A 27096-nucleotide genomic window follows, 5' to 3' on the forward strand; every position below is an offset into this window, starting at 1 on the left:
AGAAAAAAATGCCTTAGAAGAATGCAACAAAAGATGGGCTTTTCTAATTCAGTAAAATACTTGTATAAATTCAACTGTTTATTATCTCAACAAAAAAAAAACCAGTAAATTTTAGGAAAAGAGGGATGAAGACGGGCAGATGGACAGAAGGAAAATACATGCCATTAATAATGCATAAGGCACATGAATTGCATTGTTAGGCAAGCCATTATTGATGTCAGGTGACATAAGAAAAGCCATTGGTGATGTGGGGTGAGCCCTTTATGAATATCAGGTGAGCACTTAGTGATGTCAGGTGAGTCATTGGTGATGTCAGGTGAGTCATTTGTGATGTCAGATGAACCTTTAGTGATGTCGGGTGAGCCTTTAGTGATGTCAGGTGAGCCATTGGTGATGTCAGGTAAGCCCTTAGTGATGTCAGGTGAGCCCTTAGTTATGTCAGTTGAGCCATTGGTAATGTCAGATGAGCCCATAATGATGTCAGGTGAGCCCTTAGTGATGTCAGGTGAGCCATTGGTGATGTCAGGTGAGTCATTAATGACTATGGTCTTAAATTAATTAGCAGAAAAGAGGGTAAACCAGCAGATTTTGTAAAGTTCAACAACTAGTTTATTTCCCTTGAATTCAAAGGGAAATTTTAATAAGAACTCACAGTATTGTGAATTAAATCCCAAATAGCCCTAAAAGTAAACACAAAGTGGAAAAGTATAGAATATTTTAATGATTTCAAGTGATGTTCCAAATTAATTTCAATCTTGAATGTGCTCATGTTCCATTAGCATGGAATAGTGTTGATGTGCTAACAGTCTTAATGTATCAGAATGATGTAATCCAAATGTCTCTAAATAAATTCACAATAATACCAAAATAGTGATTTAGTCCAAAAGAATTAATAAGCATTTTGTAATTCCAAAGAATAATGTATAAATCCCTCAAATTAAAACTGAACACTACTAAAAGACTGGTTCTACTTCAGATGTTAAGATAGGAATTAGTAATTCTAATGTAAACAACATTAACATGTAAAATAAACCTAAGAAAGAATAAGATGATCAGGATGAGTGTCAAAAGTTCATTTCTAGAACATTCGAAGTTGTCAGCAAGATCAGGTATATTAATACAAGTTTTGTAAAGAACATGGCAAATATCAGGTACACTAGGAATTCCCAAGAGGAAAATAGATGTCCTGAACTCATTTCCAAGTAAACATCTTTACCTACAAATAATATTAATCCTAAAATATAATCTACAATCATAGACAAACATTAGCTTTATAATATGTTGTTTACAAGAAAAAGGCTTTAGCCAGGTAGGTCTAGACTCCTACCCTCAATTATCGACAAAGGTCAATCAAACAAATGTAACATATCATCATGGACAAATGTCAACACACTATAAATTAAATATACATAATAATCCATACCTCAGAAACATGTTGTATGTTCTGTTGGTTTTAATGGCACTTTCAAGACATTATTGGCGATATCATGCAGAGGAAATGGGAGCTAAATGCCTTTCTCATGGAGACACTGAGGTAGCTGACCTAGGCTGGTTTGGGTGGGTATTGAACCCATGACTCTTGGATTATGAGTCCAATGCATTAACCTCAGAAACACATGGCATTTGCTTTTCACATGTATAAGGATGATGCATTAATGTTATGTTCAAGAATGACATCACTTGTTTCCTTTCCATTTCTTACAGATGTTCAAGCAGATGCTTTCAGAGAAGCAGGATAAGTGGGAGACTTACAAGAAAGAGGGAGGGGAGCGTATTCAAGAGCTGAGTGAAGTCTTTTCAGGAACCAAACCACTGACAAGGGTGGAGAAAAATGGTATTATAATAACAGTTACTATAATTACATATATATATTGCAAATTCAGTAATGCCATCATATGCACAGTTGCTCCTTTTATAAAGCATTGTATACCTTTGATGCTATTAATATAAGTTACATTTTTTGTAAATTTAGTTTCCTTGATAACTGTTTGGATATTTTTTGCATAGAAACATTTTCTTATTCACAGTATCGTGTTGAAGTTCCTCAAAGGAAAGGAAAATACTTTTGACTTTAATGATCGCATTTACTCTCAAGTATGAAAGAATTGCATATTTCTAAATTCCCTATGATGTCTTGGGAATTTAGACAATACTCAGTAAATATCCTGCACATATGGTCATCTTTACTGTAGAGCAATGAAAAATGGCCTAAATATTTCTGAAGCTTTCTCAGTTTCATATGAATGAGTTCAGTGTTTTGGATTTGATGGCTAAGGTAGTTAAGTGCTCATCGAGAGTTCGGGGGTTTAGAGCCCAAACCTTTGTCCATCCTCAGGTTGTTTCTTTGACATTTGATGGATATGATAAAATTTTACTAATTCAGATTTCTCAGTCAAATGCATCCCATGATCACATTAAACATTACAAAATAAATGCCGCAACTTCTCAAATCCAGAAATCCTCAAGATATGAAATTTGTATATTTCCTATCAATATACCATGTAGACAAATGGAGACAAACTGAAAAAACTCTCACCCGCCAACTTTCCTTACCACTAGGTGGCTGCCGATCAAGTGCATGCTTAAGCTTTTGCTATGGATGAGTCAACTTCATACTGCATTGCTTCGCAAAAGTTGTCAATTTGAATAATGCCCATCCATCTAGAAAGCCAGTATAGTATTGATCATTAATGTATTTGGTACATATTGAAATCATCATTTTTATATTTTGATCAATAATTGTGTATCTAACCAGGTACTCCAACATGGAATTATTGATGCTCATTGTCCAATTTGCATGTACTACTTAAATATTTTCCTTATTTATCAACTGGTACATCCGCCCACCAAGATCTGAGCATGGCTTTTGGGCCTTTTAATTCTGGCAGTGATCTTGATGACATCTTTAACAAGCCATCCGTTACATATAACTCCAGTTGCTGACCATCCAATCGAGCCACCCACCTGGCTGGTACAACTATTAGGAATCAGATTCTGATAAGACTGATAAGAAATCCTTATCTCTTCCCACATGCACTTTTTTTTAAGAAGAAAGGACACATTATTTCTGATTGCTACAGCTTTAAATTTAGGCAGAAGAATAAAGACAGAATTGTTCCAAATGATTTTGTTTCTAAGAGGTAATGGTCACAGTAATTTATTGAAAGAAATACATTTTTTGGGTCTAGCAAACCCAAGTCTGATTTTATTATGGAGAATTATGAACCATTCATGTCAAAAGTTTCTGTCTCACCTCTTCTTGATTATGCCAAGCCTATTCATATTAAGATATTAAGAGACACATTAGCTTCACAGAGTGTGTTCTTGCCTTTTTCCAAGAAGTCTTCTTCCAGTGAGAGTGTTCTTATTATGGGAGTAAAGGGCAGATTTATTAATGTACTTCTCCATTGTGTTAATTTGTCATCAGACTTAGTCTCAGAATCTATGACTATAGGAGCAGTGATTCTTTGTCCATTCAGGGTGTTCATTTGTTAAAGTTTCTCACACCTTTTGGCCTTCCCAAATATGTCCAATCATAGCAAGTGTCAAATTTTATGTCTGGAATTTTCCAGCAAGTTATGCATGAATTAGGCATCCAACATTTTAAATCTTCTGCCTGTCACCCTGAGAGTCAGGGTACTTTGGAAAGATTTCATCAGACTTTGAAGAATGTGATTAGGTCATATCGCTTGACATGGGAAAAGATTGAGAATAGGGTGCTATTTGTTGTTGTTTGATGTTAGGAAATCAGTTCAAGAGTCTTTTGCTTTTAGTCCTTTTGAACTAGTTTTTGGATATACTGTCCATGTATCATTTATGTTTTTTTAACTTCTTTTAGCTGAAGAATCAGAAATTAATCTTCTTGACTAATATCTGATTTCTAATACAGATTGTCAAAGACTTGTGAAGTAGCAAGAACTAATCTTGTCTGTTCAGTCAAGAAACTTTAGAATCTGCTGCCACAAGAGAAAAGCAAATTAAAACAGCTATTAAGAGAATATGAGCACTTGTTTCTTGATATACCAACATGAACAGATCAAATCTACCATGTTGTTGAAAGTTTAGATTTTACACCTGTGAAACAACTTCTACACAGGATGAATCCTCTCAAACATGACTGTTGGAAAAGGAGTTCAGTATATGCTGGAGAATGATTTTCTGTATACATACTAATTACAGAAAAGTAAACTGTCACCAGGACAGATTTATTCCAACATCCAGGATCGATGACTGCATTGACAAAATTGGAATTGCAAAATATGTCACCAAGTTTGACCTTTTGAAGGGATTCTGGCACATTCGACTTACAGAAAGAACAAGGAAATTTCAGCATTTGTGACTCCAAATGGACGTTACTAATATAAGGTTATGCCATTTGGGATGAAAGGTTACCCCAGTACTTTCCAATGTTTGATGAACATGATAACATCTTAATATAGGTAATTGTGATTCTTACATCGTTTACATAATTTACAACACCAAGAAAGACCACTTTGAAACCATAAGAAGTTTGTTATTGACTCATTGAAGCAAACTTGACAACAGTTTAAGTAAAAGTGATTTTTGTTATTCCTGTGTTACCTTTCTTGCACCTGTTGTGGGATCAAATAAAACCTTTGAAGTTGATATTAAGACTATTATTGGTCCATACTCAAGAGTGCACCAGTTCTTTCAGTGCCAGATTTCAGTCAGTCATTTAAAATGTCTATAGATGCAAGTGATGTTGGGGTCAGAGCAGGATTGATTCAAGAAGACCAAAATGATGTTGATCATCCAATGTGATTTGTTTCTTAAAAATTTAATAAGAACCAGAGAAATTATTACACAATGAAGAAGGAACATTTGGCTTTAATTTTGGTCTTGCAACACTTTGAAATGTATTCTAGTACATCTCCTTCTCTGATTCAGTGATAACAACCCCCTTACTTTCATTAATAAAACGAAAAACAAGAATCAAAGATTATTAGGATCGAGTCTGATGTTGCAGGTATACAATATTGATGTTAGGCATATCAAAGGAAAAGAAAATTTTATTGCAGATGCATTTTCACATGTATACCATAAATTAGCGAATATAGCCTGCAGGTTATCTAAGTTTTTCCCTACCATGCATCCTATCCCCTCAGGGGTATATAAGTACACATGTCATGCAGTTTGATTTTTAATATTTTAAAAGGCTCATTTACTATATCAAACAATGCATCAAGTTTGAAATAGTAAATAAGTCTAATGTTGATTATAAAATTATGTTTTAAATTTCAGCTAAATTTCTCAAGTTTAAAGATGATATAATTCGAAATCAAGATCAACATAATTAAATCAGCATCTTCAATTTAATAACTTACTAATTTATGAAGAGCGTCAATGTTGTTGTGTTTACTAAAGTTTTAAACTGCTTAAAAGTTATAATGTTACTTATTGTAGATTTACTAAATAAATAACTGTTAATACAGTTGTTGCAAAAGTTTTAAAAAATCCATATATGCATTATCATGAAATAAATAGTGCAAAATGCAGTCAGTAGGCTAGATTAAGTAAATTTATTCTGCATCACGCAAGTCATAGCTAGCAGTAGCATCTTCAGTGTCAGAATTTTCAAAACCAGCAAAACTTTCATTATACTCGCTGTCTTGATAAATCATCCATAACCTTGGGTAGTTAAACTTCATTGATGGTTGAGGCCTGTGATACTGTGTCTGATTTGCTGTCTTAGTTCGATTCAGAGGTAGATGAGTCGACTTCTGGCAGTATTTCACACTTACGGAATCCATTGTGAATAGTAGCCAGTGTTATTCTTGCCCAAGCTGCCAATACTCATTTACAAACTTCAGCATAAGTTGCACATTGCTGCCAACCTGCTAGAGTGAATGTGTGATCCCATTTGTCAATTATTTATAGGTAGGTGATTATTTTATTGATTTTGAATTAATGGATAGTTGTGGCTTTGGTCCTGCATTTAACAAAGAAAGCATGTGACATGATCATGGAATGATTGAAATGGCTCAAGGTGAGGAAGCTAATTTTGAGTTGACCCTGTTTGGTTGAAATGGCTCTGGTGCAGTATGTTCTTTTATCAAGCAGTGCACATAGATTGAACTTTAGACAATTTAGGGTTTCAATGTTAAAGAGAAAGAATGATTCACCATACCCTACTATTTTATGCTACGTTATAATGAAAAGAAGCCAACATAGATTTTGGTTGTTGAATAATCTTTAAGAAAACCTGTGGGTTATGTACATCTGTGAGTATTCTAATATATTTTTTACACACAATAGAAGAACTACTGGTAATATATGAGTGTGTGTTATAGTTGGACATATGTTATATTTGCTAATTTATGGTAGAAGTATTATATTGCATTATTCTGTATACATGTTGTATCATTCATGAAATATATTCCTATACAATATTAGTTATATGCATGATTGACTAATATGCCAGAAGAAAGTTTTATTGCATAAATCTCTTTCGTTTTGAGGAGAGGTGCTATGTAAATCTGTATTATGTGTATTATTTTCAGAAGAATATTTTTGTAAGGGTTATTAGAGTTTAAATACTAAATGATCATAGTACTTTAAAGATGAGTCTTTCTTGTATAGAGCATTGATCTGTTCATAAAAGTCCAGTTCAAATAAACATCACATGATCTGATTTTCATGAAATGAGTTCCGAGAGGTCAAGCTGACCTAATTTATGATTGGCTAGTATAACCCATGTAACCCTGTTTACTGATCTAGATGATTCATTCAAAGGCTAGTATTGCATATTCTCAATTGCATATTAACTTTCTATATAACATAATTATTTCATAAAATTAGGCATTCTTAGTAGTACTGTTAGTCTTGGAAGAGTTATATTGAGAGAATTGATTCATTTATTTTATTTAATCATTTGGTGGAATTACAGAGCTCTAACATTCATTTAGAGACTATTTGGATATATAATTGCTGTACAGAATTACTGTAAATTCATTCAAAGACTATTTGGATTATAACATTAAAAGACATTTTGGGTTTATGACAGATATTTCTTCTGTAGTTTTGACACATCAGCTAAGAATTCATTCACCATCCTGTTGTTTTTAATTTTTTCGCTTTGTATTGTAGTGAAAAAAATGAATGATGTCAATTACACAAAACTTGTTGGTTTTGCATGAATATTTTCAGTGATACATAGCTTGTTGGTTTTGCTCTTGTTATTTTTTTTTAAGACCATAGAGTTGTAACACCAAGAAACAAATGCCAATGTCTTCATTGATGAATCATTCAACTTAAAGTGGTAGACATCCAATTAATGTGTAGCTCCCAGGTAGTGGTAAGAGGAGGTAGTTGGTAAGAGTTTCATTCCTTTGCATATATGGGAATGATGAAATGTTCATCTTTCTGAAAGGCTGGGTTCGAGAGTTAGCCAATTTTATTTCCTAACGTTTAATGCTTGGCAAAACATAAAGCACTAAATAGTTTACTTTTTTCTGCACACATTTTTTCTACAGTTTTGTAAACATCAAATTCCATTTAAGCTCCATGTTTAGCTCTTTTTCTGTAAGTGTCAAATATCCAGAATTTTATTGATTTCATTCTTCATTTTGTTTGTCATAGTTATTCTACACTTCATTTTTAGACAATCTACAGGCCTGGTTTGCTGAGATGGCCAAGCAGATTTCTTCTCTTAACTATGATGACCCAACATCTGCAGGGAGGAAAATTGTTCAGCTCATTCAGGCTCTAGAGGAGGTAACGTACATGGATCACTGGTTTTCTGAGTTAAGCATTTGTCATAGCACGATGAATTATAATCACTGACCCATGTTTTCGGACTTTGGGGCCTTTCTTCATTTCCAGGCACTAAGCCCAGGGTCTTAATATAGAAACTGTTGAGATCCATGTTCTGTAACCATATATACACTTACTGAGAATGAAAGAACAAATTTGTAAATGCATCCAGGGCTTGAAATAAGATAAATGTTTCACCAAAGTACAGAAAATCGGTCTATAATTAGTGATGTTTGTCTGGGGTCAGATTTCATTTGAAATGCAGGTGCAGTAGGACACCATGTCAGTAATCACTTGATCATTTTAGTGTGAAACTTGGTCTGAAACCTCTCTATGTATTCTCACAGCTATTCAATATATTTTTTAACAGTTTTCAAATTTATTGAAGATTTTTCTTGTATCTGAGCTGTTTGTGTGTCTGAGCAATTTTGGGAGATTTTTAATGGGCTAGATGTACAGAGGGATGAGAACTGTTTCTTGCCATTAAATAGTGTATACAAGTGTTTGTAGAGCTTAGGCCTTTCACAATCACAGATGTTGAGAAGTAAATTAACATACAGTTGATAATTATTTCCAGCGAAATATTTATTTTCTGCTCATATAGAGGCATAATTAATTGTCCCTTTAGAATCATTCCAAAAATAAATATTTAAAAAAGATGCCTATGGGAAGAAATTTTAGGTTCAGCAATGTCTGCCCTATTGGCAGTTATCAGTTTTTTCTTACATCTGACACACTCTGATAATGTATCTTAGGTTTTTTGACAAGAAAATTCGTTTTTATGTTGATGGTGTGGTAAAAATGGCAACTGCCACTCTTCCCATTTTCATGTTTTTCTGAATGGTTCTGTCTGCCCCCAACAGTTGCCATCATTGATTAGGAATACCCTTTGTCATCTTGGTTGGACTGGCTCTAAAGATAAGAAACTCTTTTAACATTTTGAACAATAGAAATTTACTCTTCTGACAAACATGCAATTCATATAGTTAAAGGAACAGGTTAGTCAATCTAAAACAGAAATTGGATGTATATACAACAGCACGTCACATATAAAAGACATAGCTACATTATACTGCATGATTATGATACATAATCTAGTATCTATTAATGAAGAGTACAATACATTGATACCAACATAATGATGTATGCTACTGAAAGTTAGCATTATAGACATTAGACACATATATGAAGAAAGTAGGAGCTAGAACAATCGGACAAGTGAAACATTAGTCAGGACAAGTCACTCATTCTGGACAAGTGGCTGTAAAAAAAATTTGTTCAGACCTGGCAACTGATCTAGACCCTGGGGACCATCTCTGCCCACAGACATAGCCCATGAGTAATAATTTGAAAACAGTTACAATCCTCACTGTATACTTGTATATACTTACTGAGAAAGAAAAGATGGAGTTATATATGCAACTGACACTGCTCTTGGGTCCATCTTTACCTTCATAAAATTGTATAGAGCCAGGGTCATAGGTTAGAAACTATAAAACCCTCTAATCATGTGGGTACTTATTTGGTATGGAAAGATAAATGTGCATGCCTGACTGACATTTACGTCTGGGACAGTCCGTAACATCTGGGACCTATCTAAGGGGTGGTTAGAGATGAGAACAGAGAAGTCATGGGAAACTTGTTTTACAGACACAGAAAATCCAATACTTATGGGCTCCTATGTTGTAGAGGAATATTTGTGTGGACTTTTTTAATGCTTTTATCAGGTACAAGAGTTTCATCAGCTGGAAAGTAATCTACAAGTGTGTCAGTTTCTGGCTGACACCAGGAAATACCTGCATCAGATGATTCGAACCATTAACATAAAGGAGGAGGTTCTAATTGCAATTCAGATTGTGGCTGACCTCTCTTATGCCTGGGAAATCATTGACAGGTAAGTTAAAGATAAATAGTTTCCTATCATTGTTGTTTCTTTAGTTAGGTTCCCTCATATTTAGCTGTCTGACATGTAAAAGTCCTTGTATACATAGAGGCATCAGGACTGGGGCACCAATATGGTTAAGACTGCTCCACATTTTTAGCAAATTATGAATTGATAAACTGAAAGCTACCCAACTCATTTCTCTAAATTCTTCCTGCCTGTGGAGTAACCATTTTGTCAAAAATTATTTAATTACCCCGATCATCATCTGATAACTGATGTGAAATATGATGATCAGAGCTACATATAAAATATTTAATCTGTGCCAGTTTTAAAATTTAATAGGCAATTTAAAAAAATCAAATGTGATGCAAATAGTTCATTTTGTCTCTTTAAGGTAAATAAATTAGAACATTTTCTTGTGCAAGGACCTTTTAGATAGGAATGCTGTTTTCAAGGAGTACAGTATGTCTTCATCTTTATCCACAAGAGTTTATGCAGGTCACATGTTTTAAAAATCAACATGAAATAAATAAAATAAGATGTTAAAGCTCTACTAACCATTCATATTTGGACAGTTTTTCTCTGACGTATTGTATTAAGTAATGCTTCATTTTTATCTTTGCGGAGTTTTCAAAGCTTGACAAATTTATATCATGTCATTTATTTCCATTGTTAGCTACACATCCTACATGCAGGAGGGAGTCAGGAGAGATCCTTCATTAGTCATTAAACTCAGAGCTACATTTTTAAAGGTAAGTTGCATACTTTGAGTTTGCTCTGATACAATCTGGCTACATTTTTAAAGGTAAGTTGCATACTTTGAGTTTGCTATGATACAATCTGGCTACTTTTTAAAGGTAAGTTGCATACTTTGAGTTTGCTATGATACAATCTGGCTACATTTTAAAAGGTAAGTTGCATACTTTGAGTTTGCTCCGATACAATTTATAGTCATCTGACCATAGAACCCAGTGAGCTAATGGTATGATACTGTATCTGATTTGTGTTATCTATTGTCCATCAACATTTGCTATTTTCATCTTCTCAAAATCTACAGGACAGTTTTAACCAAATTTAGCTGAGAGCATCCTGGTATGAGGGGATTTTAGGTTGTTACAAATGGTACCAATGTGCCATCAAATATGGCTGCCATTGCTAAAAAATAGAAAGTCCAGAATCTGAGCAAATTCCATCCTGGCATAAATGGCATTTATGATTTAACAAATGATGCTGATGAACATCAGATATGGTCACCATTTCTATAAAAAAAGAAAAACCTTTAAATGACTATTTCTCAAATATTGCTAAACAGAATTTGACCAAATTTCGCGAAAACCATTCTGGCATACAAGTTGTTGATGTTGTGGGCTTAGTGCTACTTTTCAGCACATGATGTGCTACAAAGGACGTTAATCTGACATCAGATGGGGCTGCTATCACAATAATACAATTATTTTAAGAACTTCTAAAAACTGCCCAACATAATTTGACCAGATTTAACAGCAATCATCCTGGCATATATAGTTTTCAGGTTTTTCACAAATGAGGCCGATTTACTTGCATCATTACTTAAAGAAAAGAAAAAAATCCAGTAAATGCCTTCTTCTAAAAGCCACCCAACAGAATTTGACCAAATTTGATAGGCAGCATCCTGGCCAGAAGAGTTTTACTAATGGTGCTGATCTTCCATCATTTATGACTTCAATTACTATAACTGGAAAAACCTTACAATGACTTCTTCTCAGTAACTGTGAAACAGAATTTTATTAAATTTTTCATAGAAAATATCCTGGTTTTTGATGGTTTTTAAGTTTGCACAAATGATGTTAATCTGTCATCAAATTTGACTGCCCTAACTATAAATGGAAAAAAACATGAAATGACTTCTTAGAAACCACACAACAGAATTTGACCAAATTTGCCAGAAGACATTCTGGCTTTAAGGGTTTTTAAATTTGTCATATGATGCAGATCCACCATCAAATATGACTGTCATTGCCAAAGATAGAAAAAAACATTAAATGACTTTTCAAAACCACACGACAGAATTTTACTAAATTTGACAGAAAGTGTTTTTAAAATATAAAAACCTGTAGACACCCTATTTTCAAAACCTTTAATCAGAATTTAACCAAATTTACAAATATAATTCTGGCATAAAGGCCTTTAATTTTTTCAAATGATGCTAGTTTGTCATCAGATATGGCACCATTAGTAAAAATAGTAAAGTCTTGAAAAAATTTCTCGAAAAATGGCTCAACAGAATTTAACCAAATTTGACAGAAAGTACCCTGATATACAGACCTTGGAAGTTTATATAAATGATGCAGTCATTATGGTTGTCATTTCTGAAAACAGAAAACATTTTAACAATAACTTCTCAGAAACCACTTGACAGTATTTTGCTAAATATGATGGTTAATGTCCTATCTTGAAGACCATTCAGATTCTGATCCATCATCAAATATGGGAACATTTATTTTAAAAAAAGAAAACAAAAGGGCATGAAACTTATTGAAAAAGTACTCAACAATATTTGACCAGTTTTGCCAGAAATCATCCTTGCACATAGGCCTTTCACTACTGAACAAACTCTTTTATGTTGTCAAATATAGATCAAGATGTGAAAAATAGAAAAACCTTGCAACCATTTTTTTTATGACATGTAATTAACATGATTTGAAGAAATCTCTACAGAAAGCTTGCATTTAGCTGTTAGGCAGATGTCACTGCGTGAGTGATATCAGATCCACTTAAACCTCTTGTTGATGCATAGCCAGCATGTTTGACAGTGTCTTGTTTGTAACAAAATGGAATTGTGCTTGAGCACAAATGTTCTGTTTCTAAAAATGTTACTTTTAACAGTGCTTCGAGTATAGACCATGCTCTGCCGAAAAATGACATTAAACTCATAAAACAAAAAAACTTGATAAAATATCTCAATTGTCCCTGTTTTTTATGTAGCCCCTATTTTATCCCTGCTTACTCACAAAGGGCTGCTGTTTCCAGCTTGAATCATTGATATTACCTTTAATATTTAATCCATCTGATAGTTCTGATATTATACATATAATAATAGTCTGTGTTGACAATGATATTGTAATGTTACACACGTTAGTAGCATAACATTAAAAGCAGGTCATCTTTACCAGAATGTTGTAATGTTAGACAGGTTAGTGGCATAACATTAAAAGCAGGTCATCTTTACCAGAATGTTCTAATGTTACACAAGTTGGTGGCATAACATTAAAAGCAGGTCATCTTTACCAGAATGTTGTAATGTTACACAAGTTGGTGGCATAACACTAAAAGCAGGTCATCTTTACCAGAATGTTGTAATGTTAGACAGGTTAGTGGCATAACATTAAAAGCAGGTCATCTTTACCAGAATGTTATAATGTTAGACAAGTTAGTGGCATAACATTAAAAGCAGGTCATCTTTACCAGAATGTTCTAATGTTACACAAGTTAGTGGTATAACATTAAAAGCAGGTCATCTTTACCAGAATGTTCTAATGTTACACAAGTTAGTGGTATAACATTAAAAGCTAGTCATCTTTACCAGAATGTTCTAATGTTACACAAGTTGGTGGCATAACATTAAAAGCAGGTCATCTTTACCAGAATGTTATAATGGCATAACATTAAAAGCAGGTCAACTTTACAAGAATGTTGTAATGTTACACATGTTAGTGGCATAACACTAAAAGCAGGTCATCTTTACCAGAATGTTGTAATGTTACACATGTTAGTGGCATAACATTAAACACAGGTCATCTTTACCAGAATGTTCTAATGTTACACAAGTTAGTGGTATAACATTAAACACAGATCATCTTTACCTGAATGCTCTAATGTTACACAAGTTGGTGGCATAACACTAAAAGCAGGTCATCTGTACCAGAATGTTCTAATGTTACACAAGTTAGTACTATAATAACATTAAAAGCAGATCATCACTACCAGAATATTCTGATGTTACACAAGTTAGTGGTATAACATTAAAAGCAGGTCATCTTTACCAGAATGTTGTAATGGTACTCTTATTAGTGGCATAACATCAGAAGGAGGTCATCATTGCCAGAATGCTTTAATGTTACAAATTAGTGGTGTAACTTTAAATCCAGGTCACATTTACCAAGATATTTTAATGTTTCTCAGGTTAAGTCCATAATATTAAATTCAGGTCATGTAAACCAGGATGTTGTAATATAACATAGGTTAGTGGCATAACATTATGTCCAGGTCATCTTTACCAGAGTTCATAGTAATCTGAATAAGTTCCAAAGTTATTCCAAATGAAGTCTACTGTATGATGTGTCAGCAGTACAGAAGAATTGTATTTTTATATAATATTTGAATATTTTAGTAAACATCTTTTTGTAATCCCCATCCAGTAGTTTTTAATTCATCAATCCCTTAACCACTGCAGACTTATTTTTAAATATCTTCATGAAACTTGGCATGTATTTGTATCATGACTGGACAATGTGTCCTACAGTAAATAGAGTATGTCTTCACAATTTTATAGGAGTTATCTCTCTATTTTTATAACAAATTGTGACTGTCAATCCATTCATCTATCCATCACGCTCTTGTTCAGTTAATATCTGCAGAACCATTTGGGATATTTTCATGAAACTTAGTATGTTTTGATATCATGACAATAGTTTGTGTCACATATGAGATTTGACTTTGTCAGGTTAGTAGCTTGAAAAGTATTTCTCAGTTTGTTGAACATTATATTTACACTTAATATCTTGTGGGGGGGGGTATTTTCTGTAATCAGTTGCTTACAAAACAGATTGAGTTGTATCTATTTATGGACCAAGGAATCTGAAATAAAGAATTCTTATGTTTTCTGATCTTATTGTGTCATAAAAATCAAAGACCATACTCTTATGTGTAACTAGTACAGTTGCACAGCAATATCAATAACATAACAACTGGTATTGAATAAATGGAAATTTAGACTTGTATTCATCAGGCAGAGTGTTAAAAAAATTGTTTTATAATATCTGGCCTGGTATTCTCAAATGTTTAGAGAAAAAAACTTATGTTCAAGCTCAAAAATTAAACATCAGATATGATACTTTGGGTGTAAATGAAATTTGGCAGTTGTTAGAGGGATTCCACCTAAGAAAATCGGAAAATTCTGTGATTTTAGCTTTGCTCCAATTAAAGTTATAGACTATAAAAGTTTTTGTACTTTGAGCTTGAGTTTTTTGCTCAGAAAGTTCTGAGAATAGGGAGCCAGTTTTCTCCAAACTTGTAATATCATTTTTTGTTGCATAAATTTCATCTATCTTTATCTGTCAGCATGTCTGTCTATCGGTCTATCTATCTATCTTTCTGTTGTAGGCTATAACACTGCGGATCACTCAGACTTGCTGTAAAGATGATACACAAAGTTTATAATTTTATTCATTCTTATTCACATGACTTGTGAATATCTAGAATCTATTTGCTTGAAGATATTGAAATTCTAATATACATACATACAAACATACATACATATGTGTGTGTGTGTGTGTGTATATATATATATATATATATATATATTTGGACTGATACAATTTATATGGCCTTTCCCCTACATTTTTTCAGAATATTAACATGGCCACTGAACATTAATGAAATTGAATTATGAAAAATAAAATAAAAGGAGGATTCAATAATTGTAACTAGTAAGAAAATATTGATATAATCCATTACCTGAAAATGTGTACTTTTCCATTCTGGATTTGTGGTTTTAGTACTACCCATGCATTATTCACTTATTTGCCTCTTCAACTTTACATTTAAAATTTATTATATCTTTTTTAAAAATTTTAATTATAGATTTTTACTCTGCAATATAATTGTATACTTTTTTAAAAATTAAAAAATTTAACACTCTTTTAATTAGTAACAGACATAGGACCTCAAATATGCATAACTCTTGTTTGGCTGACATGTTGGGTTAAATCCAATAGTTAACTAGCTCCACAGAAAAGGTTAGTTTCATTGTTTTTATATTTTGCTTTGCATCTAGTAAGGGTCTAGTCTACATGTGAGCATTTTAAAGTCTTTTGTATGTTACACATAATATGGTGTGAGGAGCTGTAGAACAAATGTAACCAAAGTAAAAGCCTGGGGGCAAGCATTTGATTGTAAGAGTTTGAGTGTTATGGAGGTTAGGAGATAGACATTGCATGTTTGAATATTAAAACAAAATAATGATTGTATGGAATAATTATGGGTAACCATATATAGAATGTCGTGATGTGCTAAACTAGCAACCAGTCATTACACTTGCCCATGTAGCTTTACCTACAGTGTCTTAACACCTTACTTTTAGATGGCTTCAGCTTTGGAGCAACCACTGTTGAGGATTAATCAGGCCAACAGCCCGGATCTGATAAGTGTGTCACAGTACTACTCTGGGGAGCTTGTCGGCTATGTCAGGAAGGTACTACAGGTCAGTAACAATAATATAACTACAGTTGGAATCACTGGGTTAGAACATGAACTTTCTCAATTCTATACAGTCGGGTTCATTGCAGTTGGCACATTTCTTCTTCAGATATGTTACCTGATCATAATGCATCCATTACCTCACAAATCCAGACCTCCCAAGCGGATAGTTTTTGTTTGCCATGTCTTTTGGCTTGTTTTTACAATAGAAGTGCTAAAACAGTAATTTGCTTGTCAGGGTGGAAATCAGAGTGGTCTCTGCATGGATAGAGGGTTGATTCCATGACCCACCAGTCATCTGTTGATTCTTCTGCACATTCTGTGAAGCAAGCTGTCTTGAGAGGCCTTGCAAATAACACATTTCTTCATCAGCTGAGTGGTCATATGGAGCCATATGCAAGGAAAGGATACTCTGTCTCTTCTTTTGCACTTCATTGGTCAGTCTTCGTCATACTATAAGTGTCAGAGCCTTCTAATAACTGCATACCCTATGGTCTACAGTACTTTCTGTTCAACTTAGCATTAGACCTTGTTAATGAATTTTGCCAAGTAATTATTCTGTTGCTGCAATTTGTAAGGTCCTGCTAGTAATTTCCTTGGATATCTTTTTCTTTCATGATAGTGTCCTCTTCACAGTAAGAACATTTGAATGATTTTACCTGTGTTTGTCATTGTTCAGCTCCTGCCGTTTACGGGGGTCAAGACAGTGGGCGGTATTAAGTATATGGTTTGCAGAAATGGTTCAGGTTGGCTGAAAATAAACACTCCACCTGTATAAATTGTATTGGCTGTGGTTTGGGTCATGTATGTGACATGCTGGTATGAGGATAGGTGACCATTTGTACCAAACAGGTAGCCTGGGATAATGAGAGATTAGCTTAGCATGCATTCCAGGGTTTGAATGCCATCTGTATAGCCACTGCCACCAACTACATCAACAATTTCCTTGCAGTTTATTCCCTGATGGCAAAAAGCTCACCTTTTCAGAAGAAAATTTGGCAATCAAAGCTTCTTTACCTCTACCTATTCTGTCATTAGATACTTATAAAGGCAGCTTTTTGGACCCAACATTAACAGACTTTAATTTTTCTACAGATGGTTCTTGTCAAAATTCAAACAAACTTTTGACACCTCCATTCCTTGACCAATTTTGTTATCCTTGTAACTCATCAGAGGGAAAAGTTCTTATTGATTCATTGGTGTACTTGACCATCATATCTTGTCAGTGTGAAGTTTATATACCTGCAGCTTGCTCAGCTACTTTTGTGCCATATGATATAAGCACCCCAGGTGGGCAGTAATATCACAACCTAAGGTTTGTAGTTGGTGCACTTGTTTCAGGTGACATTATTGTTTAATGCGACCAGGATTCAAATGAAATTATTGTTTGATGCTGCCAGGGTTAGATTTTCATTTGTGGTAGAAATGTGAATAAAAGAAGTTCTTAAACAGCTCTCTCAAATTATTAAATAACCAGAAATAATTTTTATTCAGTTTTGTGTAAACAGAGCTAATGTTTGAATCACAAAGCAAAAAAAACCTGCTGTGGTATTAGTGAAGCTTTTTGTTGCTTTGGCATCAGCCATTGTATCATATTGTTGTTCCCGGTGGGATTGTCAGATTCTCCAAAGGATTAATGAGTCTCTTTCCCAAATCCAGTTTGGGGGTGGGGCTAGCTGAATTGGACGAAATGGTGTTTGGGCTTCCCAAATCCCGTTTGGGGGTGGGTCTAGCTGAATTGGATGAAATGGTGTTTGGGTTCCAGTTCAGTGTCAGTCTTGGTATATCTTTGAACAAAATTCCTTCATCAAATAAATTTATAGTTTTATAATTTGAGGTATCAGATGCAATCAGAGGAGGAAGGAATGGATTTACTGTATTCGTTGAAAGACAATTTCCAAGTTCCGAATGACATGGCCATGGGATCAGTTGGTGGATACATCTTTTGGACCATGATGACTTTTCTCAAAAATGCTTGTTTAAATCTTCCATTCTTTTGTATGTTTTCTGACACTGGTGGCAAGACACCTGTTAATCAATACTGACAATATCTTTATATCACTCTAGAGATTGGCAAAGTTATTACTGCACTTCACATATGACTGGTGGGCCATGTTTGAAGGTTTTCTATCATTATGGGAAAGAGTGACTGCTGTCATTATGGAAAATATTGACTGCTGTCATTATGGGAAAGATTGACTGCTGTCATTATGGGAAAGAGTGACTGCTGTCATTATGGGAAAAAGGGAATGCTGTCATTAGGGGAAAGAATGACTGATGTCATTATGGGAAAGAGTGACATCATAGTATATAATGTATAGCTCACAGTGTGAGGTCAGTGATAGTGATGTGGTTCCTCAGAGAGAGAGAGCATTTAGACTAAATCGACGAAGGGTCAAAAATGTAAATATTGTGTTTCAAGTTTGCTGAAAAGTAACTCCAAACTTTAATCGATGTATCTAATGATACGATAACTGAAAACAAACTCAGTAAACACTTCCAGACCAGAGTTTAAAGAAAAAGTACCAATGTCAGCTAATAAAATAATGGATAGGCATACACAGTTTTTTAAGCCAAATTTTACCCAGAGATATCTGAATAGTTTGTCATCGATTTATATAGAACTCTTACAGTTACCAAGGTTGAACATCAAACATCACCAACATACTAAACTACTTTTGTACTTAATGCTTATGTTTACATGCATTGTGCAAAGAAATATTACATTATATAAAGTAGAAATGCAACAAATTGCATTATTAAAACAAATACAATAAAATACAACAAAACAAAATAGAATAAACTAAATGACTTTACCTTAGATTGATCTTACAAATCTAATGTTTATTTCAAGTGAATTAAAATGGCCATTAACATTAGGGTATGATTAGGAAATGGATGACTTGCTGATTTTTCTGGAGGTAATGAGATGAGATATGGTATATGTTATATGCTTGTGAGATGAGATATGGTATATGGTATATGCTTGTGAGATGAGATATGGTATATGTTATATGCTTGTGAGATGAGATATGGTATATGTTATATGCTTGTGAGATGAGATATGGTATGTTATATGCTTGTGAGATGAGATATGGTATATGTTATATGCCTGTGAGATGAGATATGGTATATGTTATATGCTTGTGAGATGAGATATGTTATATGTTATATGCTTGTGAGATGAGATATGGTATATATTATATGCTTGTCACGATTAAAGAGATGAACTGCTGATGGTAAAACATTACTACCTGAATAATCCATACTGAGAAGCAATTAAGATTACTTTCAAGTGCCGCAGAGAAATGCATACCTTAAATACAGTAAGTCTAATACTAGCTATACAAAACTAAAGACAATAGAAGTGGAGTCTTGGACACAAACTTGATTCAGTACAATTTATCAGTGTGGTATACATTTCAACCAGTTGCATGTAGAATGCTATGAAAGGAAAATGCGAAGTCTATCACTTGCAACATACTGTATCGGTGAAATAACTTAAATATAAAGAGAGAAAGTCAAACGAAGGACATCATATTGTAATTTCTTATATTGACCAACATCATATCTGAAATAGATGCTGGGATTAACATCAGTTTCTAATATGTACATTTTGTTCTGCAGACAAAACTAACACATTGTTTATTCAAAATTTATTGTATGGATAAAATAAAAACACACCCCAACCCCACAAAAGCAAATGATCAGAAATCATGTACCATGATGTCAATCATTTCCATAATGACACTGCTGCCAAAAAAGTGGAAGAGGTGCATTTCTTCTTATAAGAGCAAACTGTAATGCTTCTTGCATGAAAAATGGTCTGATGTTGCTTCAGAAAGCAGCAGCATGGAGAAAATCTTGTCTTTTCCATTTTAAGTAATCTTGGGCCAGAGGTTTGTTCTTTTCTACCAGACTCCATTCTTTTACGGTATTCCAGGTGACTCTTTGTCTACATCAAGAATGTGGCACAGGCAGTTAATTTAGTCACTGGCATCCTTTCTCCATAATGTTCCTGGTCCACGTGGATATCCAATGACAAAAGATGAGGCAACTAAATTTGAATGTCCACTGGTTTGATCCCTTGGTTCTTCTTTACATCTGAATCCTGAAAGTGGAGAATCAGAAGTCATTATTGCAATTAAAACTGTCCTAAACCATTTCTTAGGTTTAGGAGGGGAGTTAAGAATTATACTGCTGTATTTCAGTGGCTTTTTATGTAAAGGATTTTATAAGAGGAGTTCAGAATTTAGCAGATTTGAATTATATCTGAGGACCATGTATAAAGGAATTATTTTTTTTACAGATCATTCCACGCTCTATGTTTGGCCTTTTGGACAAGATAATTACTTTGCAGACCACCCAGATAAAGGAGGTTCCCACCCGTCTGGAGAAGGACAAGATGAAAGAGTTTGCTCAGTTAGATGATAGATACCAGGTAAGATCTGCAGGTTCAGTAGGGATGTACATATTGTGTTTAACATATCTAATATTTTTTTGTCATACCTCCATTGGCAGATAGCATATCATGGATTTTACTGCTTGGGCTTTGACTAAATTGCAGTGTGTGTCAGGAATAACAATATTTGTTATAGCAGTACATAATTGTGTACCTCCATGTTGTGATGTGCATGATATACATGCATGAGAACTAAATATAAAAAGGTAGTTTTCAAAAATTTTAGATTCCTGAAAGTACACCATTCCCTTGATAACTTGTGCACATTGGGGTCCAGAAACATCAACCACACTGTAAGTGAGGCACGAGTTATCGAGGGACCTATAAAATAAGCCCAAAACCAATAAAGTGATTGACGACATAACGGAGAAATAAGGGGGGGGGGATAGGCAGATTATACTGTTGAATACTCACTTTATAATCGTCCTGAGATTAACTGTTAATAAATATCTCTTCATAACGGTGTACTTTATTATTTCCTCATAGGACAACATTAATTTCAGGATAAATTACAGTATATTGAGGCGATCATCGAAAACATTATTCCACATGGTTTCCGTTCGCTTAACATGTGTACCACTTCACACATTGTGTACTAAGTCACTAATTTTTATGTTGAATTGGATACATTCTAGTTTTATTTTTTGATCCAAATTAGACGTTTTTTTATATACAAAAGATCGACTGTTTTCGAGAAACAGTGTCGATCGAACGCTAGATAGATAGATAGATAGATAGATTTGAATGTGATAAAAGTAAAAATGGAAAACAAAAAAAACAAGGGTTAATCAGTACTAATAAATTTAATTGGTTTACAAATTTAAAACAACGTAAATTAGGACAAGTTAATACTTGCCGTTTGTGCCACGCTTGACAAATATCAATTCACTTTTTGAAAAAAATCAGTTATTTTTTTTTTTTGTGTGTGTTACTCCATGGTTTCTCTGCCGCCGAGCAAAATCCCTCAGATTTCTCAACTGCATGAGCTTTACGTAGTCAACATTTTGGGTCTCCAGCCACCTTATGGCAATATCAAAATATTTGATTACTTCCTGTGCAGAGGGGTGGGGGGTGCAACATCTGCATCTGCATCACTTTCAACACTTGTGTTACTCCAGTTAGAATCGTCTTCTGCTGCAAATTTGTTCGCTATAGAAATAATTATAGTTTCTTCTGACATGTATTCGGCTGTGGGGCAATCACTGTCAGCACAAATCCACTCCTCCATATCATCAAGAGAAACACCCATCTCAGGACCATGAGTCTTTACGAATTTCTCCCAAACAGCCTCGGCATTAACGACATCAGTTTCACTGAAACATTCAAAGTCACTATCATCGTCGTTGTCTCTGTTACTGTTGTGCTTTACGTCAAAGGCAGCTCCAAGACCCTTAATCCAGCACCCGAGGTCACTTGTAATCTATTTTTTTTTAATGCAACAAACACTTCCCCAAGTTGTTGATCAAAACAAAGCCGGCATGTACATGTAATTAGGTTCTCACAGAAGTACTCACGGGTTTCGATGTGACGGTTGATTGACTCTTTTCTAGTTTTCAATGAACAGAATATGTTGTGATTATAATGTTTACACTGAAACGGAATTAAAGGATTAGAACGTGACTTTCACACAGGAAGACGTTTAATTGGTGTTTATTTCATTCTCAGTTGCCACCTGTTAGCATTTACCAGAAGTTTTCATTGATCGCTATTTCACCAGACTGTTTATATACAGTATACTGACAACTATTTATCATAAAAACTTACATAACATATGATATCTTTAAACAGAGGTCTTGCTAGGATTTTAAAACTGAATCTTTCTGCCTCTGAATTCAATCACTAAATATCAGTACATTTTCTCACTCGGCCGCCAGTCAAAGCCTTTGAACTAGCCGCTTAGCTGTTGCATCATGTTCTTTTTTTTTTTTAATGTACTCTTATAAATGGCAACAGTACATCAAAGAGTCTTTCAGTCACTGAATTCTGTCATTTTAAATATCAGCACAGTTAACTGATCAACACATTTTCCCACAAAGCAGGTGGCTGAAACAGGACCGACAAATCTTTGAATTTTCCCACGCACCTATACATGCGTACGGAGGACTCCTGCCTCAGTGATTTTCTGCGTCCCAGATCAAAAATTGGCGTTCAAATACGCGTAATTAAGCGTTTTCGAGATCTCTGAAATTAATTCTTCTTTAGAACTTGCAAATTTCAAAATATGGATTACATTTTTACGGGCATTAATCACCATTTTCGATGATAAAACGAGCAAATGTATCAAGGTTTAATTTATCAATTCTTATCGTAATTTTTTCATGTTCAGCATATTTTAAAGATATTTTAAACACATTTTCTCTGGAAAAAATCGGGAGCCAAGACGGACACCGCGTTATAAGCAGGATCGCGAGTTATCCGGGTGTGAGTTATCGAGGGAGCGGTGTAAAAGTTACTGGATTTGCAGACTGTGAGTTGTTTCATATTGTATCTTTTTTATTGGTGGAAAGTTGATCCGTGAGAGCAATAATGTTTTTGTTGTTGTGGTAGTGATTGTTCATGGAACTTTGTTTGTGTGTGTGTGTGTGTGTATATATATGTATGTATGTATACGCATACAAAAGGTATAAACTCTTATGTATTAGCTCCCCTTGACAGCTCCTAGATAGTTCCAATTTTAAGATTTCGCTTAGCACTTTCAGTTTAGTACTGCCAGTCCTTATGAAATCCTTAATATCTTTGTGATTTCAATCTAACCACCTAGAAGGCTGATATAATATTGAGTAATAAGATATTTACAACATGGCCTTCATTTTTAATTTGTGATCAGTATTTATGTGTGATTTTTCACATCTGTGGATTTGTTTATACTGACCTTGTACTCCAACATGGTACCATTGATGTATGTTGTTGGTTGTTTATTTTGCACGCACTGCATATATGTTTTACTTATGTTATTAATCAGTGGTGTTATTGTGATTTATGAAGACTTTTAGATTGCTATTTTCCAATTTTTCATCAGGTTTGTTTCTATTATTATAATTTAATGATGATAATGAAATGCAGCAAATGCAAGTAATCTAATGAGGACACACATGAGACATGTCTTTCTTGCATGAAGTATTTCATTATCTTAAGCCTGCAGTGTTTGCACATCATTGTCATCATCAGGTCCACTATGTTGCGGAAAAGCATCAAGAACAAGGAGAGACACGTAAAGTCTTGGATGGAGCGTTGTGTCTTGAACCTTCACCTGAAGATGGCATGAATTGTTAGTGTAGTTGGGGATCATTATAGTCCACTCTCCATCCAAAATTAGATGTACAGTGCTGGCTGCAACAATTACCTCCGATGGAGGAACAAAGGGTTGTGGAGCTGCTGTCCCCAATATATCATGAGGAAATATATCATGTGTTGTCTTTTTCCAAATGCCTACCAATGCCAGCTGCAAGTTAAGCCTATAAGTTTAAGGCATCAGATCAGTAGATGTGGAAGACAAGAACAAACATCTCTTTTGTCTATTGAGGCAGTCAGCAATGGTAAGGAAGTATAAGACCATCTTGGATAAGATCCATGATCCAGACAATTCTAATGCATTCTTTTCAAAACGTCAACTTCCATCACATTTTCATTATGCTGTTATCAAACCCCATTTAGCTGTATTTACCACTGAACTTATGATGATAGATAAAAACATTGTGGTGGTGAATACATCTACCCCTTGCCATGTTTTACATGGTTACATGCCACCTCTTAGCTTCTGTATAAGAAAGTGGCAAAAATCCTCCATGTTGAACTTAACATTGCTGACCATTTTTGGACTGGTGGGAAAATCAGGCAGCAAGCATACATGGAAGTCCACCACTGTCATCAGAAAGGTCATTGCCAGGGCTGAGCACCGTCTTGTGGCCTGTACATTTTAGCTACCTTAAATTTAATGAAATAAGATGCCAGACTTCTCTTATTGTGACATGACTTCTTAGTTGTCAGTGCTGTACCCTTTGGGTCCCTATTACTATTTGGAAGCAGGATAGAGAAGGTTGGGGGCAGGCAACAGAAACTGCCCTTCCAGCTGGCCTTGTCACCTGATGTGACATTCAAGCTAAATCAGTGTCAGTCTCATTGGAGAGATGATTGTTTGCAAGGAGATGAAACAGTGAATACTGCGCAGAACAAGAACATTTTTTTTACATCAGTCAACTTTTGGGCAGCAGCAGGCCCCTCAGTTTAGGAGGCATTTCAGTAAATGGGATAAGAAGCAAAATTTCTCACTGGCTTGATGACAATTTTAGCTCAATAGATTTGACTGATATCTGAGCCTTGAATTTGAATCTGACATTTCGATACGAGACAGTAGAAGCTGTTGACTGGCATGCACAGTAAACCTTCACAAGTTTTTGTCACTGTGATCTTGTTTCATATAGACAAGAATTGAATCTCGTGGGTCCATTAGCCATGGCCCAGATGACTAGATGCTTTCACTAGAACTTTTATTGGTGTGAAAAATTATTTATTTTCTTAGTCATGTATAAACATCATGAGTTCTGTGAACTTTGGTTTTTACTGCGTTCATGTTAGGAGCGCATATAAGGAATCCAGCCATTCTCTCCTCAAAAGGTGCCCAGTGCAATAATGTCAAAAATAAATGTATTCCAAAGAAAAGCAAATTGTTTTAGAAAATTATAGTTCTTGAGGAATACTTTCCTGGTCACATTACTATAAAACCCTCACACACCTCTACATGAATGCAAACATCCTAGTTGTTGTATTATTATTCAGCAAGCAGTGGTGAGTGGAAGATAATGGGAAGAGTTTGTTCCCATGGTTTATATACTGTGTAGATGGAAAAGTCAAAAAGTTTCTCTTTTCAGGATGGCTTGATTCAGGAGGTAGAGAGTTTGTTTTTGTAATGTTGATTTGATTAAGTAATCATTTTTCAAGAAATGTAATTTATTGAAATATTTGCTTGCTTCTTAAAATATTTTCCATGATCATAAGGCAGAGTCAGTGAGATACATAGCTTAGGCAAAATAAAATAATGTATGTTTCTGACTGTCCAGATTTTTTTTGTTTTTCATTGTCAATGTAGAACTTTTTTCACTTACGGTTAAGAAAAATATCTGTCTCCCCTAATTTTAAACCAGTGCAATAGGAAACATTTTTTTTCCTTATCTACTGATCTGAACTATCTGCTGTTTCATCTTCATGGTTCATCTTCACATTTGACAGAACCTGTTTTAATTGCTAGGAGCAGGCATCTGCTGAATCAGTCCGTTTTTTGTGAAATCTCTTTCTTTGTTGAACCCTTTGCCACAAGGCTACCAATATTATCCCATAAGGACATTGAAGTGCTGCTTGAAAACAAATCAGCTTTGAAATGAAACCAGAAATGAATTGAACAGGTACCATGAGGGGGACTTTGCTTATTTCCACAGTTGAAAGAAGGAGAAGTCAGCATTTCAGCTCAGGCCCATTCATCCTGTGTATGATGGGTTATTATCTTAGCATGTATAGAACTAACCCAATACCGATCAGTTTTTAGTGTATTGTTCTAGAATTATTTCTACTGTATAAGTTGGGGCAGTAACCATTAGCATAGTATTTCAGTATAACTATTCTCTAACTGATATTATCTGAACTGTGAGACGTAGGTCAGAGAAAACTTTCTCATAGCTTTTACCTGAGATATCTTTACACTCAAAGGGCTCAGTTTGACCTGGTGTGACATATAGCAGAGCACTACATGCTGTCTTTGCCAGGTCATTCGGCAGCACAATGCTGACATGACCAATTGACTTTTACTCTATTGGGAAGAGAGGATTTTTCCCAATCAGCCACACCTAGGCATATGGAGATGCTAATTTGGGCACATATCTTGTGTAAAATTTGAAGCTGCTTTATACACCTTAGGAAATCAGAGATGGAGCCTTCTCCAAAGTAAGGGGATGTAACTCCACATTTACTTAACTTCCTCAGGTATTATTATCAGGATCATAGTACAGTCACACACTCCAACCTCCCTGTAGTTGTATTGCAAACTGAGAGTGTGTGCATTTCTGCTTCAGAAGTAACTGAAGTATGGATGGGATTCAGCTCCAGTCAACTGACTGTTGTATCATGATAACTGTTGTATTCCAGAACATACTCCGTGTCATGATAACTCTTGTATCATGATAACTGTTGTATTCCATCACATACTCTGTATCATGATAATTCTTGTATCACGATAGCTGTTGTATTCCATCCCAACCTTTGTTTCATGATAATTGTTTTATTCCATCACAATATTTATATCTTGATAACTGTTGTATTCCATCACATACTCTGTACCATGGTAACTGTTGTATTCCATCACAACCTTTGTATCTGATAACTGTTGTATCATGATAACTGTTGTATTCCATCACAACCTTTGGATCATAATAATTGTTGTATTTTAGCACAATCATTGTATCATGATAAATGTTGTGTTCCATCACAACCTTTGTATTATGATAAATGTTTTATCATGATAACTTTTGTA

General features: G+C 34.6%; 1 protein-coding gene across 1 annotated transcript in view; it reads left to right on the forward strand.

Moving 5' to 3' along the window:
- LOC149806643 (WASH complex subunit 5-like) overlaps window positions 1-27096 on the forward strand; it is a 122889-nt gene that overhangs the window by 45881 nt on the left and 49912 nt on the right. Inside the window, exons 10-15 of the mRNA XM_089956025.1 lie at window positions 1705-1834; window positions 7622-7734; window positions 9501-9667; window positions 10335-10410; window positions 15999-16118; window positions 20424-20555. Coding sequence (XP_089812151.1) covers window positions 1705-1834; window positions 7622-7734; window positions 9501-9667; window positions 10335-10410; window positions 15999-16118; window positions 20424-20555 — 738 coding nt within the window. The remainder of the gene's footprint in view (window positions 1-1704; window positions 1835-7621; window positions 7735-9500; window positions 9668-10334; window positions 10411-15998; window positions 16119-20423; window positions 20556-27096) is intronic.

This window comes from Sinohyriopsis cumingii, chromosome 1 (genome assembly GCF_028554795.1).
Source record: "Sinohyriopsis cumingii isolate HCF-2022 chromosome 1, ASM2855479v2, whole genome shotgun sequence".
In the NCBI taxonomy this organism is placed as follows: Eukaryota; Metazoa; Mollusca; class Bivalvia; order Unionida; family Unionidae; genus Sinohyriopsis; species Sinohyriopsis cumingii.